The following is a 13,816-nucleotide window of genomic DNA, read 5'->3' on the forward strand; positions in this document are numbered from 1 at the left end:
AAGAGAGAGAGATACCAGAGAGAAGGAGAGAGATAATAGATTGACTGATAGAGGACCTATGCAGTGAAAAAGGACAAGAGAAAAAGGTAAAGAGATAGGGAGAGAGAGAGAGTTCATACAAGAAGAAGGAGACGTGGATGACTTTCTCTCTCTCTATCCTGAGCTCCAGTTCTCAGGGCCAGACCGGCTATGGGGGCGAGAGGTGTGCATGACTCTATAAGAAGTTCAGAATGCAGTATGATCTGCTAGGCAGAGTGATGTATGAGGTATAACCGTGTTAATGTGCGTTTGGTCTGAGGTACTCCGTGTTAGTGCAGGTGCAGATATGGGCACGGTGTCTAGGCAGAGGCCAGGGAGATGCTGAGATGAGAAGGTTTAACCTGAGCCGCTTGCTGACTCTCTACCTATTTAAGAAACAGCAGAGCAAAGATTTGACTAGCAGTGCAGCTAACGCTTGCAGCTACGAGACCACCACAACAACAACAACCACAACCACAGACAAAGATGCAGGAACTCCACCCTCACCAAGGAACATCTGGACGGTAAAGTGATGATGGATAACTAACATGTTAACTGTTCCTCTACATAAACATGCTATATGCTAAGATGCTATATCAGGACCTACCTTTATAAGGTACTGGGGCAGCTCATACACCGTTCACGTTGCTCTTGCTTCCTGTCATCAACAAATACACTGTCTCGTACTATAGTATACACATTCCTGAAGCTTTGTCACTTTTAAGAGGCTGTTTTATAGGTTGCCGTGGCTTAATGTGTTGTCAGTCAACCACACAGACTCAAAATGTTTTGTGTATTGAGTTCCAAACGTATCTTTTAGTGTAGAAAAATGAATGGTGCCTTTTTCCACCATTGTGGTAATTCTACCACTGGGTGCCATTTGTACCAGCGACTACCAGCGATTTGCAATTGAAACGGCTGTCCTGTCGTAATTAGCATACTGGACTGGGGTGGGTTCTGTCCTTGAAGCATTTGCAATTGAAAAGTCACTAAAGTAGTTGCTCTGAGGCACTGGCATCAAGGTGTGCATTTAAATCTGGAGACTACTGTAGGTGTGCACGTTGTATGAGGTATAGTTGTCCATAGTATGCTGTACCATAGAAATGCAGTGGAGTCGCTCAGATCGTTTTTGAATTGAAACGTGTTGTGATCTGATACTGTTACTGGTACTTGCTGACACACAGGGTATTATTAGTTGTCTTTGTGCTCGGGGTGTGAAAACCACCACTGACTAAGTGTTGTTGAGGAGAACAGTCAGCTGTGAAGCCGCCTTGTCAACATTGTCACACTGTTTTTTTTTCGTGTGTAACCCCTAAGAAGTGGTTTGGGACATGTTTGTATACTGTAGGCCACATTTAATCCTTTTGAAGATGATCCTATGATGTACCTGTGAGTTATAAACTTTAACTGTAAGCGAACATGCTTATGAAGTTGCATAAAATGTTGGTTGTAGCATGTGTGAAACTTGTTTGTATGCCAGCCATAATGAAGCCTATAATGTTGCTTTGTTTCTGTGTTGTTTTTTTTTGTTGGGGAAAAGTTCATAAATCAATGATGACAAAAATATATTTTTTCTAACTCTATTTTAGGGTTATCATAGACCAACATAGAGTCCAGTGTTAGCTACTCACTGGCATCCGGTAACATTTTGGTGGTCCTCCTCATATACAAAGCATTAAATGGAACAGGACCAAGCTACATAGCCAATTCTCTTGTCAACTATCTGCCCCCAAGAACATTACGATCATCTACTACTGGTCTATTGAAGGTTCCCAACCACAGCCAAAAGAAAATCAGGGACGCAGCCATCGCAAATTATGCACCAAAGCTAATGAACACCCTACCTATGGACATTAGGGAGGCCAGATCACTAAATATAAAAAGAAATAAGTTAAAAAAACATACCTTTAGTTTTCACCATAGCCTTTTAATACACTCTGCTGCTTGGACTCATTGCATCCAGCCTGTGATTGTTGTACTGTAGATGAGAACTATTGTATTGCACTGCACTATTTTATTCTGCAAATATATGTAAATAGCTATTTTATTGTACTGCTCTTTATTCTGTCTATTTTATACTCACTTTTTGTCTGCATTTTATGCATTGATTTTATATTGTCAGAAATAGATTGTCTTATAGATTTTTATGTCAGAAATCTATTACTGTACAATCAATATGTGTAGAAAGGCGAAAGTGCTCTTTTCATGTTGACAGAAATCTATTAACATTTTATCTGGAGTTTTTAATGTCAATTCTCTGCTCAAGTTATGCCTATTTTATGCTCATTTTATGCCTATGTCTATTTTATGTCTACATCACTGCTGTGATGCACTTTGGGCTGCAATTCTTGTTTGAAAGGTGGTATACAAATAAAGTGTATTATTACTAGTATTATTATTATTATTCTGTTAGGGTGGAGTGTAAGGCCTGGTTAGGTTTATAAACAACATTCTAGGTGAAAATTAAGACTAGCTGTTGCTGACTGACAAAATGCTAAATGGCCTACAGCTTGGCACAAAAAAGACATGTCTGTCTATGGGTCACATTTGGTGCAGAATAGTCCCAAATACTGTATGTAAAAGTGCTTTCCTGTGAGGTCATTACGTGCAGTAAATGCTGCAACCATCACTATTTCAAGCAACATTCTCGTAAAACGGCACATTGACAACTACCCCTGTGTTTATTTTCTGCCTCACCACGTGCGCGCACACACACACACACACACACACACATACATACATACATACATACATACATACATACATACATACATACATACATACATACATACATACATACATACATACATATGCACACTGCACTGGCACTCTTCCTATGTTATTTATTTAGAGCAGGAGGGACCCAACTGAAGGGAGTCTTTACACACAACACACACTTTCACACAACACCAAAACAACTTCCTCCAACAACGCCGTGTACTAACCCCTACATCACTCCTACAAACACCATGTACTAACCCCTACATCACTCCTACAAACACCATGTACTAACCCCTACATCACTCCTACAAACACCATGTACTAACCCCTACATCACTCCTACAAACACTATGTACTAAACTCTGCATCACTCCTACAAACACTATGTACTAAACTCTGCATCACTCCTACAAACACTATGTACTAAACTCTGCATCACTCCTACAAACACTATGTACTAAACTCTACATCACTCCTACAAACACTATGTACTAAACTCTGCATCACTCCTACAAACACTATGTACTAAACTCTACATCACTCCTACAAACACTATGTACTAAACTCTACATCACTCCTGCAAACACTATGTACTAAACTCTACATCACTCCTACAAACACTATGTACTAAACTCTACATCACTCCTACAAACACTATGTACTAAACTCTACATCACTCCTACAAACACTATGTACTATTAACCCCTACACCACTCCTACAAACACTATGTACTATTAACCCCTACACCACTCCTACAAACACTATGTACTATTAACCCCTACATCACTCCTACAAACACTATGTACTATTAACTCCTACATCACTCCTACAAACACCATGTACTAACCCCTACACCACTCCTACAAACACTATGTACTATTAACCCCTACATCACTCCTATAAACACTATGTACTAACCTCTACATCACTCATAAACACTACTGTATGTACTAACCTCTACATCACTCCTATAAACACTATGTACTAACCCCTACATGATGTACAAACACTATGTACTAATTTAGAAAAGAATAAATTTTGTCTTTATGATTATCAATAATCGATTGATTTACCCTCTCCTCCTCTCTGCTTTGCCAGGAGGATGATGACATCAAGGAAATCAACATCACTCATGTGGTTAAAGAAGGCTCAGAGAAGGCAGATGCCTCCCAGTTTGAACTGCTCAAAGTCCTGGGACAGGGGTCCTTTGGCAAGGTAACACACACAGACGAACACACATACTTACAAACGCTCTCTTTCTTGCATTCTCTCACTCAGTTACTTGCTCTCACACACACACACACACACACACACACACACACACACACACACACACACACACACACACACACACACACACACACACACACACACACACACACACACACACACACACACACACACACATTGTGTAGGAGGCACACACCCTGTGCCGCACAGTGAGGATGTATTTGCCATGTGTTTATTTTGTAGGTGTTCCTGGTGCGAAAGGTGACCCCTCCCGATGACAACCAGCTCTACGCCATGAAGGTCCTCAGGAAGGCCACACTTAAAGGTACACTACTGTAGCTTGCGGTGCACCCAGATGATGTCATCACTGTGGGACAATAATGGTTGGAATGGCAAGGGGGAAAGAGGGATTGACTGGAACATGAATGTAGTATCTACTGTGTGCTTACAATTAGGGATGTCCGATATTATCGGCCTACCGATATTATCGGCCGATATCGGCATTAAAATGTGATATCGGAAAATATCGGTATCTGTTTTCTAATTTTTTTTTTTTTTTTTTTTTTTTTTACATTTCTATAACCTTTATTTACCCAGGCAAGCAAGTAAGAACAAATTCTGATTTTATTTATTGTCAAAAGTATGCATAATGTTGTGTTAATTCCACAACAAGAGATATGTAATGTTAATTACCTGAAATTATAAAAAAAATTGGGGGGGGGGGGGGACCCTGCATATATCGGTATCGGTTGATATCGGTATCGGAAATTAAGAGTTGGACAATATCGGTATATCGGTATCGGTAAAAAAGCCAATATCGAGCATCCCTACTTACAATCCATTTCATATGTACCGTTCACAGCTCAAAGTTGGAACATTAGGCCCCTTTTCACAGCAGCCATTTTGACTTGTCATAGATGGGTAATCAAAGGTGTCACCATAGAATATCCATTATTGTGTATATATGGTTACACCCTTGTTTCCCCATCCATGACTGCTGTGAAAGGGGCCTGTTTCATTCAGTTAAGAGGGTGAATGCTCTTCCGGTGTACAGAGGACACAGAGCTCTGGTCTTTGGGTTGAGACCACCTGAGCCAGCGGCTCCACCCTATGTACATGTGCCGTGTGCTCACACCTGGTGGGCTTTGATGTGGAAGTAAACACTATGGGAACAGGTTTGCTCACACAGTCGGTTCACACAGTCCTCTTTTGTAAGTGATCTGATTGGCATAAACTGTTGTTTTAGAAGCCTTTTCACCATGCAAGGGAAACAAATTGGTTTTAGGGGAATCTAGGGCTGAACAATATCAGAACGATAATCAGGGCTTGACATTAACACCTGACCACCGGCCAAATACTGGTAGAATTCGGCTGTGGCCGGTAACTCTGTCATTCTACCGGCCACAGTGGCCGGTGACTTTTTTTATATGAAAAAAAAACATTGTAGTCTACAAAAGGCATCGGCAATAATTAAGTCAATCCAAGTGATACTACATAATACTACAACTCCCACAACAATTCGGAAAAGTGCATTACCGGCCAGATCCTGGTAGTGGTGCTGTCTCGAGAATGGAGTACTCCTTGTTTTCAGACCAGATGTAAAAAAAATTCATTCAGGCCTACTTTTTCTGTTAGCGTGAAGCTATGCCTTCATCAGATCGCATGGAATACCTTTTGGGACGCCGAATTCAGTATGCAGTAAAGGAATATAGCATCAGCCAATGGACATATCGATCTACCAGATAGCGATCAATAACTGGGAAATCCTTTTTGGGATCCAACCGGCCACAGGTAAGAACGATTTCATGCTGATCGGGCCTTGTTAGCATAGCCAACCAGCCGATGAATGAATGAAAACTTTATTTAACAGATTGCAGAATGGGTACAATAAAGTACGGCTCAATACACACAATTGTTAAGGGGATGCAGACCAGAGAAAGACGTTTGTCTTGTTTACATCAGGGTCCCCCATTTTCAATTTATAGTGACATTTATGACATACACAACATACATGACATCATGACATCATGCCACATCAGTGTATGATGCTACAATAACGAATGCCGTTATTGGTAATCAATAATCAGAAACAACGTCCCCCGCCCCCCCCCCCCTTTCATGCATTCATGGTGGAACATGATACAGATCATATGCATTTTGATTTTAAACCTATTCATCATCACGCTATAAAATGGGAACGTATTGATGAAAAAATTATTTAGAGTGGTGATTTTTGGCTGGTGAAAATGCTGAGTGGCTAGTGACTTTGGAAAACCACTAGCCACAGTGGCTAGTGAGCCAAAAAGTTAATGTCAAGCCCTGTCGATAATGCAATATGAAAGGATGCAATAAACACAGGAAATGAACAATAGAGATGCAGTATTGCTTGACTTGCCAGCTACTGGTACACATGCTTTTTAATCTATTGTCATTAGGTACAGGTACACACACACACACACACACACACACACACACACACACCACACAGTTATGTTTTCATGCGATGTGGGGACATTCCATATACTTACTTTCATTGAATAACCCTTTACCCTAACTTTAAAGGGGACCTATTGTGAAAATGGCCTTTTCCTGTGTGTTTCATTGTTTTTACAGAATGAGGGGTTGTCCCAACACTGAGAACATGTTAAATATGTACATTGTGCCTTTTCTGCAGCTGCGACAAGAACCCTCCCTCTTGAAACGAGCCATTCAGAATTGCAGCCACAATTGCCGTAGTTAATAACGAGCGTGTATGTGTATGTGAAGAAGATACCATAATAAAATGCACTTGTACTTCTCTTTTCTACCTTACCTAAAATATGTTTATGACAAAAATTGGAACGACAAGATTGCTATGCTATAGGGTTGCCATGGTGATGTGGAATTTCCCATGACTAATAAGCTCATGACAACACAGAATATTTTACAAAATGACGCTCAATATCTGTAGAGCGCTTACTTTGATCTTTAATGTTATACGGCTACATTGATCCTCCGTCTGCATCTATTTGTTGGACAGACAGAGTTGACGTTAGGAATGGGTACCAAATCCGGTACTTTTAAGGATATCGACCGAATCACGTCGGTACTACAGAGTACCGATTCACGTGAGATCCACCAGTGCCACATTGATTTCGGTAATGCAAAAAAATATATATTTTTACGTCCGATGATGTCAACATTTTGTTTACCACGAAACGAAACCTATGAAGTGTGCCGCATGTTCACGTCAACACACTTACCTAGTATTTGACTTGATTCAACAACAACAAAGCAGTCGGCAATGGCATGCCGGAAACGGTTGCAAGTATGGTTACACTTTACAAAGCTAGATGCAGACAACCCTCGCTGCAATATTTGTAGCGCAAAGCTGGGCAGGGTAACACAAGTATCTAGGAAACACCTGGTCAAGCACAGCATATTTCTGAAAGCTGAGGAGTGTAGCGTTTATGAAAGTACCGGAAAAAGGTACCGTTGGGTACCGGTTCAAATGTGAATGGTACCCAACCCTAGTTGACGTTAGATTCTAATAAAAAAATAAACCAACAGACCGTAACACCATCTGTCACTTTTCTATCTTTTCACTGACTGATGGACCAATGTAAGTGTAGCCTTATTTGCCGTCTCACGCAAACATACTGTTGCTGGTCTAGACTGGTCCTCTGAGCTCCTCTCCAGGCGAGCTTTCACTGCTGTGGGGTTTAATCCAAAATATTTCCGAATCCTCCGCTCTCGTTGTGTAACGTGTCGTGTCGCCTCTAAAGCTTCTTTCTCTCCTCTTCTAGACAAGGTCACTTTCACAGTTTATAATGTTGTCTGATTTACACGCGTGATAACACGCTTCACACCCTTGGCCTTAGAGCTACTGAAACAGTAAAGGAAAGAGGGATAATAGCGAGGTTTATGAAGTACTTAGAAAGAACGGAAGGGAGCAGGGAATGTGTGGTGTGTGTGTGCTTGCGCTGCCTGCAGTCAGTGACTGAGCCATTCCATATCACCGGTATCACTGACTACCGCGGCAAGCCTACTATGCTATTGCTGGAATGCATAATCTGAGTTTTTGGGGGGTTTGCTTTCAGCAAAACACTTCAAATACATGTTTAGGGGACCTCAAAGACTAATATTAACTTGTTGAAAAGGACTATTCCCTTTAACCATAAAATAGTAGAAAAACAATGGTACACACATACACTGGCACATGTATTATACATAACACCCTATAACCAGAGGTGTAAAAAGTACACAGAAATTATACTTAAGTGAAAGTATGGTCACCGTCTCAAAATCTTACTCAAGTAAAAGTCAGAGTATCTGGCTAAAAACACACTTGAGTAAAAGTCAAAAAAAGTTTCTACTTTTAAATGTACTTAAGTACTAAAAAGTTAAAGTAAAAACTTTTTTTTATTCCGGGGCAATGAAGTGTTCCGTTTCATCCTCTTCATCACTCGTACTATCGTTTGTGGCCATCTTCTGTAGCTTGTCACTCTGACTGTCTATTCTTCTGATAGCAGGTGTTTAATCAAAGATCCCCGCTTTCTAGTCTTGCACAAGGACCAATCAGCATGGGTATGGGCGGGTTAATTTTCCATTGATGGGGATTTGATTGGCTGTTTTTAAATAAAGTGTGGCCGCAGGATTAATAACGTTAATGTTAGTTCGGCCAGAGAAACAAATATACTAATTAAAATGGTTGGACCTGCAAGATTTGTACTTTGTACTTTGTAGGTCTGCATTTTAAATGTAAGGAGGAAAAAGTATGTTTTTTTTTCTCTGAAATGTAATTGAGTAAAAGTACAAGTATACAAACCTAATAATACTAGAGTAAAGTACAAATCCCCAAAAACAGTACTTAAGTATTGTAACGAAGTACCAAAAGGTTCCAATTCGCTGTTCCCAGCAGTTCAAACAAGATGCAAAAGAAAATTGACAAATTGACTCCCCTCACTACTTTTAAGGACTCTTATCGCAGAGTTGTTCACACACACCTGCAACTGTCACCCAGCCTTTTAACGGTCTGTTCTGCTTCATGGATTACATACCTTGTAATACATGGTGTTTATAGGAGTGATGTAGAGGTTATTATACAACGGCATGCAAATTTCTCGATTCTGATTGGCCATTTACACGTCTTTATTGGCAACAATCCACGGTCCTGGGCTCAGGACCCGCCCACAACCGAATCACATATCACTCCCCGGCTCACTCCGGGAGAAAACAAGATCGCGGACAACAAATGGTTATGTTGAAAGCACCATAACGACTAAATATGAAGCGATTCTGTCAAGGGGAATGTGTTAGTCCTTTAAACAATGTTGGATGATGTAATTGATGGGTCTTGAGTCAATCTAGAACAAAAGAAAAATCGCGGATTGATTGATTGATTAATTGATTGATTTAAATTTCTTCCTTCCTACTTTCTACTGACTGCAGCGTTCTCTCTCACACTGTCCGACGCTGGCGTACCCACAAACACACACACACACACATACACACACACACACACACACACACACACACATACACACACACACACACACATACACACACACACGCACGCACACACACACACACACACTGTGACACACACACACGCACACACACACACACACGCACACACACACACACACACACACACACTCCTGTCTGCAACAGCGGGGGAGTCAGACTGAGAGAGAAGCAGCGCTGTTTTAAGTGAGCATGGTCTATTGAAGTGATTGATTGGTTGATTGCTAATTTTATTACTGTACCCCTGGTTTCCAACTGGTTAAGTTTAGGCTAAAAGAAATAAATAAAAAAATAGGGCGAAGAAAACGTTTTTTTCCTATAGGGCAAAGAAAACGTTTTAATTTGTTTTACCTACTTTATATAGAAGCATCTAAGAATGAAGTTCTATGGAAAGTAGGTCTGCATTCCCTTAACAATTGTGTGTATTGAGCCGTACTGTTTTGTACCCATTCTGCATCTGGTAATACAATTTTCAATCAATCATTCCAATAATACACAGTTGGATGTGTTAGTTGGTTGGATGCACTTCAAGCTGCTTCCACATGAGGCAACTTCTCTCAATCATTCCAATAATACACAGTTGGATGTGTTAGTTTGGTTGGATGCACTTCAAGCTGCTTCCACATGGAGGCAACTTGTCTTTTTTGTAGTTGTGGGAACTACTTTTTCTGGCGGATGGTTTTTTCAATAAATCTTCGATTAATGTGTGTTTATTGTATAGAAATAAGGTTGGATGAATCTGGCAGTTGTATAAAAGCTTTACACCACTTGTAGTCGTGATTTGTGACCAATAAACCATGCCTAGGGGGGTCTAACGACCACCCCTAGGCATGGTTTATTGGTCACAAACCACTCCTGCGCGTGATGTAATGCTTAAGTACATAGTGTTTATAGGAGTGGTGTAGAGAGGTTAGTACATGGTGTTTATAGGACTGTTGTAGGTTGTTTGTTTGATGTGTGTTTTAATTATTTCCCTTAACTCTGTAATGCATGTATTGTGTCTCTTTTATTTTTATTACCCTTAGTTGAGAGGCCCTTTTTTCCTCTCACCAGGCCATCATCGTAAATAAGAGTTTGTTCTTAATTGATTTGCCTGGTTAAATAAAGGTTAAATAAAAATAAATTATAATAAAAGTATTGTCCTCTGTGCAGTGAGAGACCGTGTGAGGACCAAGATGGAGAGAGACATCCTGGCAGACGTCAACCATCCGTTTGTAGTCAAACTCCACTATGGTGAGTCAGCCTGGAGCTTCTCTATGCTCTTAATTAAACATTTGGGTTTCTTTTTTTCCCTTTTTTTTTTTTTAAAGCAAATATGGCGTTGAGACAAAAGCGGACGGGATTCATTCTGTGTGACAGCGTGCCCAACGAATGTGACACTCTGGTGCGGTGGGACTGAAATTGTTAATGACTCAGTGTTTGTGAACTTCCCCCTAGAGCTCCAGCTGTTGCCTTGTTCAGGGCGTCTTATGATTACACTTCACATTCAGACGTTTGATCTTTTTTAACACTGTATGTTCACATTACAATGATGTCAAATGTCTTTATTAAAGGCCCCATGCAATCAGAATAGATGTTTGTCATTTCCATCCAGCACACAGGGCGTATACTCATTTTGTGTCCAATGAAATGCTTTCTAGAATGACATTTTCAGCACATTGTAACTGAGCTAGCACTCTGCCTCTTTAACTAAATTGAACACATGTTCAATGTTAGCCTGCTAGCTAATGTTGCGTAATGTTGCTAACCTATGTTGCTAATGTCGACCGTAATGCACATTCACCACTATTGGCGACTATAAATGCCATATCCCTCCCTTGCATCCTGTTTTTACAGGAAACACATTATGTGGAATCAAATAGCATTCTGCTAGCTGTTTCATGGGGCCTTTAAAAGTGTAATTTACTCTTGTGAATTTTAACACAACCGTGTGTGTGTGTGTGTGTGTGTGTGTGTGTGTGTGTGTGTGTGTGTGTAGCATTCCAGACAGAAGGGAAGCTGTACTTAATCTTAGACTTCCTGAGAGGCGGGGACCTTTTCACCAGGCTGTCTAAAGAGGTGGGACTACCTGCTCTTGTTTTTTTATTGGTTTCTCTTTTGATTGGATTAAAGGGGAACTACGCCCAATAAAAGAAAATGTATACAAGTTATTCCTGTGGTCTAAAACGGTCCAAAAACATTAGTGAACATGAACAACTCTCTCCCCCGAATGCTAAAACTCAAACTTGTGATGTCAGCAGCTATAAAGTCTGAAGCTGCGCCATAGACAATGAATTTGGAAAGGTAGAAAATGTGACACTGAGAACAGAGGAATGTTTCTGAGTATAATCGGAGCAGTTTCTGTTTCGGAACTGAGAAGACTACTAGTCCGACTTCTCTGGTTCCTGACTTTGGGAGAGAGTAACTCACGTTCACAAATACTGAACTTTTCTAGGCCATTGAAATAATGTGTGTGTGTGTGTGTGTGTGTGTGTGTGTGTGTGTGTGTGTGTGTGTGTGTGTGTGTGTGTGTGTGTGTGTGTGTGTGTGTGTGTGTGTGTGTGTGTGTGTGTGTGTGTGTGTGTGTGTGTGTGTGTGTGTGTGTGTGTGTGTGTGTGTCCCAGGTGATGTTCACAGAGGAGGATGTTAAGTTCTATCTGGCTGAGCTGGCGCTGGGGCTGGACCACCTCCACGGCATAGGAATCATCTACAGAGACCTCAAACCTGAGAAGTAGGAGCCCTCGTGCATACACACACATTATTGTATTGCTATACTTGTGAGGATCATTCAAAACCTATCCCTGATTCTAACCACTAACCCGAAATGGCCTATTTTATAGGGAAGTCCTCACTTCTTAGAACATCAACTGGTTACACACACACACACGCACACACACACACACACACACACACACACACACACACACACACACACACACACACACTGTTCAGCTTCGTGGCCTGTTTTCATAGCCTGGTATTATTACAGTGACATTACATTAGCAGGTCCATGACATCACAGATGTCGTCATTGCTGGTTTGGGGAGTGCGACTACACTACTGTAGAACAGCAGGCCTCTGCACACACACCCTGCTAAATCAGGTGTGTTATTTTTACGCAGCCTGTAGATTAATACGTAGGCTGCCCAAAAGAGTTTGTTGTTCTCTGACAATAACGTTTAATCTAATCTAATAAAATATTTGTGTGATGTTCTGAAAACAACAAATCAGCTTTATAGAGCAGAAAAGGTTTAAGCATGATACTTTGGAAACTAATCTTTAGTTTCTCTTCTACAAAATGTAATTGGCCCATGTTCAAGATTTTCTTTATAAAGTCTATAATCGAATGAATTATTCATGCATAAGAATGATAAATAGCCTAAATATGAAATTTGTGGGTTGTTTCCCATACGTGAGGAAAGAGGAGCGAATACCGGCCCGGTTCAGTGTCTGACCGCTGAAAAATTACATGTCCGCCTTCAAACGATACTTTAATGGGTTTTTTCTTGATTTGCAGTAGTGGAAATGTTTTTAATAATATTTAGAATGGTGTGTGTCTGGAGAACAAAAGCATCGCGATGCACGTTTTTATTCAGTGTCTCCGTTACCAGTAACTGCATTTGTATTTGTCATACCAGGACAACCCATGACAACTTTTGAACAGATAAATGATCTATATCTATAAATATAGATAAGCTATCTATAAATCATGTTCCTGGAATTGGCATAAGTGAAGGCTGCTCTTAGTGTAGTAACCTAGGAGAGTGTCCTGCGTCTCAGGTTGGTTCTGAAATAGGACTACAAAGACACGCATGTGATAATTATAATTAATTTCACGTGTATTCCTATTACACTAGTACACTATTACTATTACTACACTATTGCACTATTACACACTATGACACTATTATACTATTTCTACATTATTACACACTATTGCACTAGCACACTAGTACACCATTACAAACTATTACACTATCACACTATTGCACTGTATTACTTTGATTTGATTTGATGTTTTTTATTTTCGTGTCTTACATACAGGTGTATGCTCAGCCCATATGGGCTTACAAGACACATAAACAATAAGTATATAATAGTATACTTGACAAATTACTTGACAAATTATGACATATAGACCAAGATGGCCACAAAAAAAAAAAAAACAATAAAACGTAATATAACACAAGCTGTAAGCAATGTATGTAAACAAAGAAACAAGAGGAATTCATATACAATTATATAGGATATAGTGTGTTTTGTCTCAAGTGCCATGCTTTCTCCAAAAATCCTGCAAAACTGAAGATGTCTTCCACAAAAAAACAACTCAACATACAACTCTCAGACTGCCAAAACAAATCC

General features: G+C 40.2%; 1 protein-coding gene across 3 annotated transcripts in view; it reads left to right on the top strand.

The window, feature by feature from the left end:
* Positions 1–13,816, top strand: part of rps6ka1 (ribosomal protein S6 kinase a, polypeptide 1) — a 119,340-nt gene that overhangs the window by 82,167 nt on the left and 23,357 nt on the right. For 2 of the 3 annotated variants that reach the window (XM_084310759.1, XM_084310761.1), the window contains 5 exons: positions 3,839–3,955; positions 4,214–4,295; positions 10,628–10,708; positions 11,454–11,533; positions 12,079–12,185. In XM_084310759.1, coding sequence (XP_084166885.1) covers positions 3,839–3,955; positions 4,214–4,295; positions 10,628–10,708; positions 11,454–11,533; positions 12,079–12,185 — 467 coding nt within the window. Of the gene's footprint in view, positions 1–432; positions 543–3,838; positions 3,956–4,213; positions 4,296–10,627; positions 10,709–11,453; positions 11,534–12,078; positions 12,186–13,816 lie in introns of those variants that run through there. The other variant, XM_084310760.1, reaches the window with a different exon arrangement.

The sequence above is a fragment of the Notolepis coatsorum genome (genome assembly GCF_963971535.1).
Source record: "Notolepis coatsorum genome assembly, chromosome: 3".
In the NCBI taxonomy this organism is placed as follows: domain Eukaryota; kingdom Metazoa; phylum Chordata; class Actinopteri; order Aulopiformes; family Paralepididae; genus Notolepis; species Notolepis coatsorum.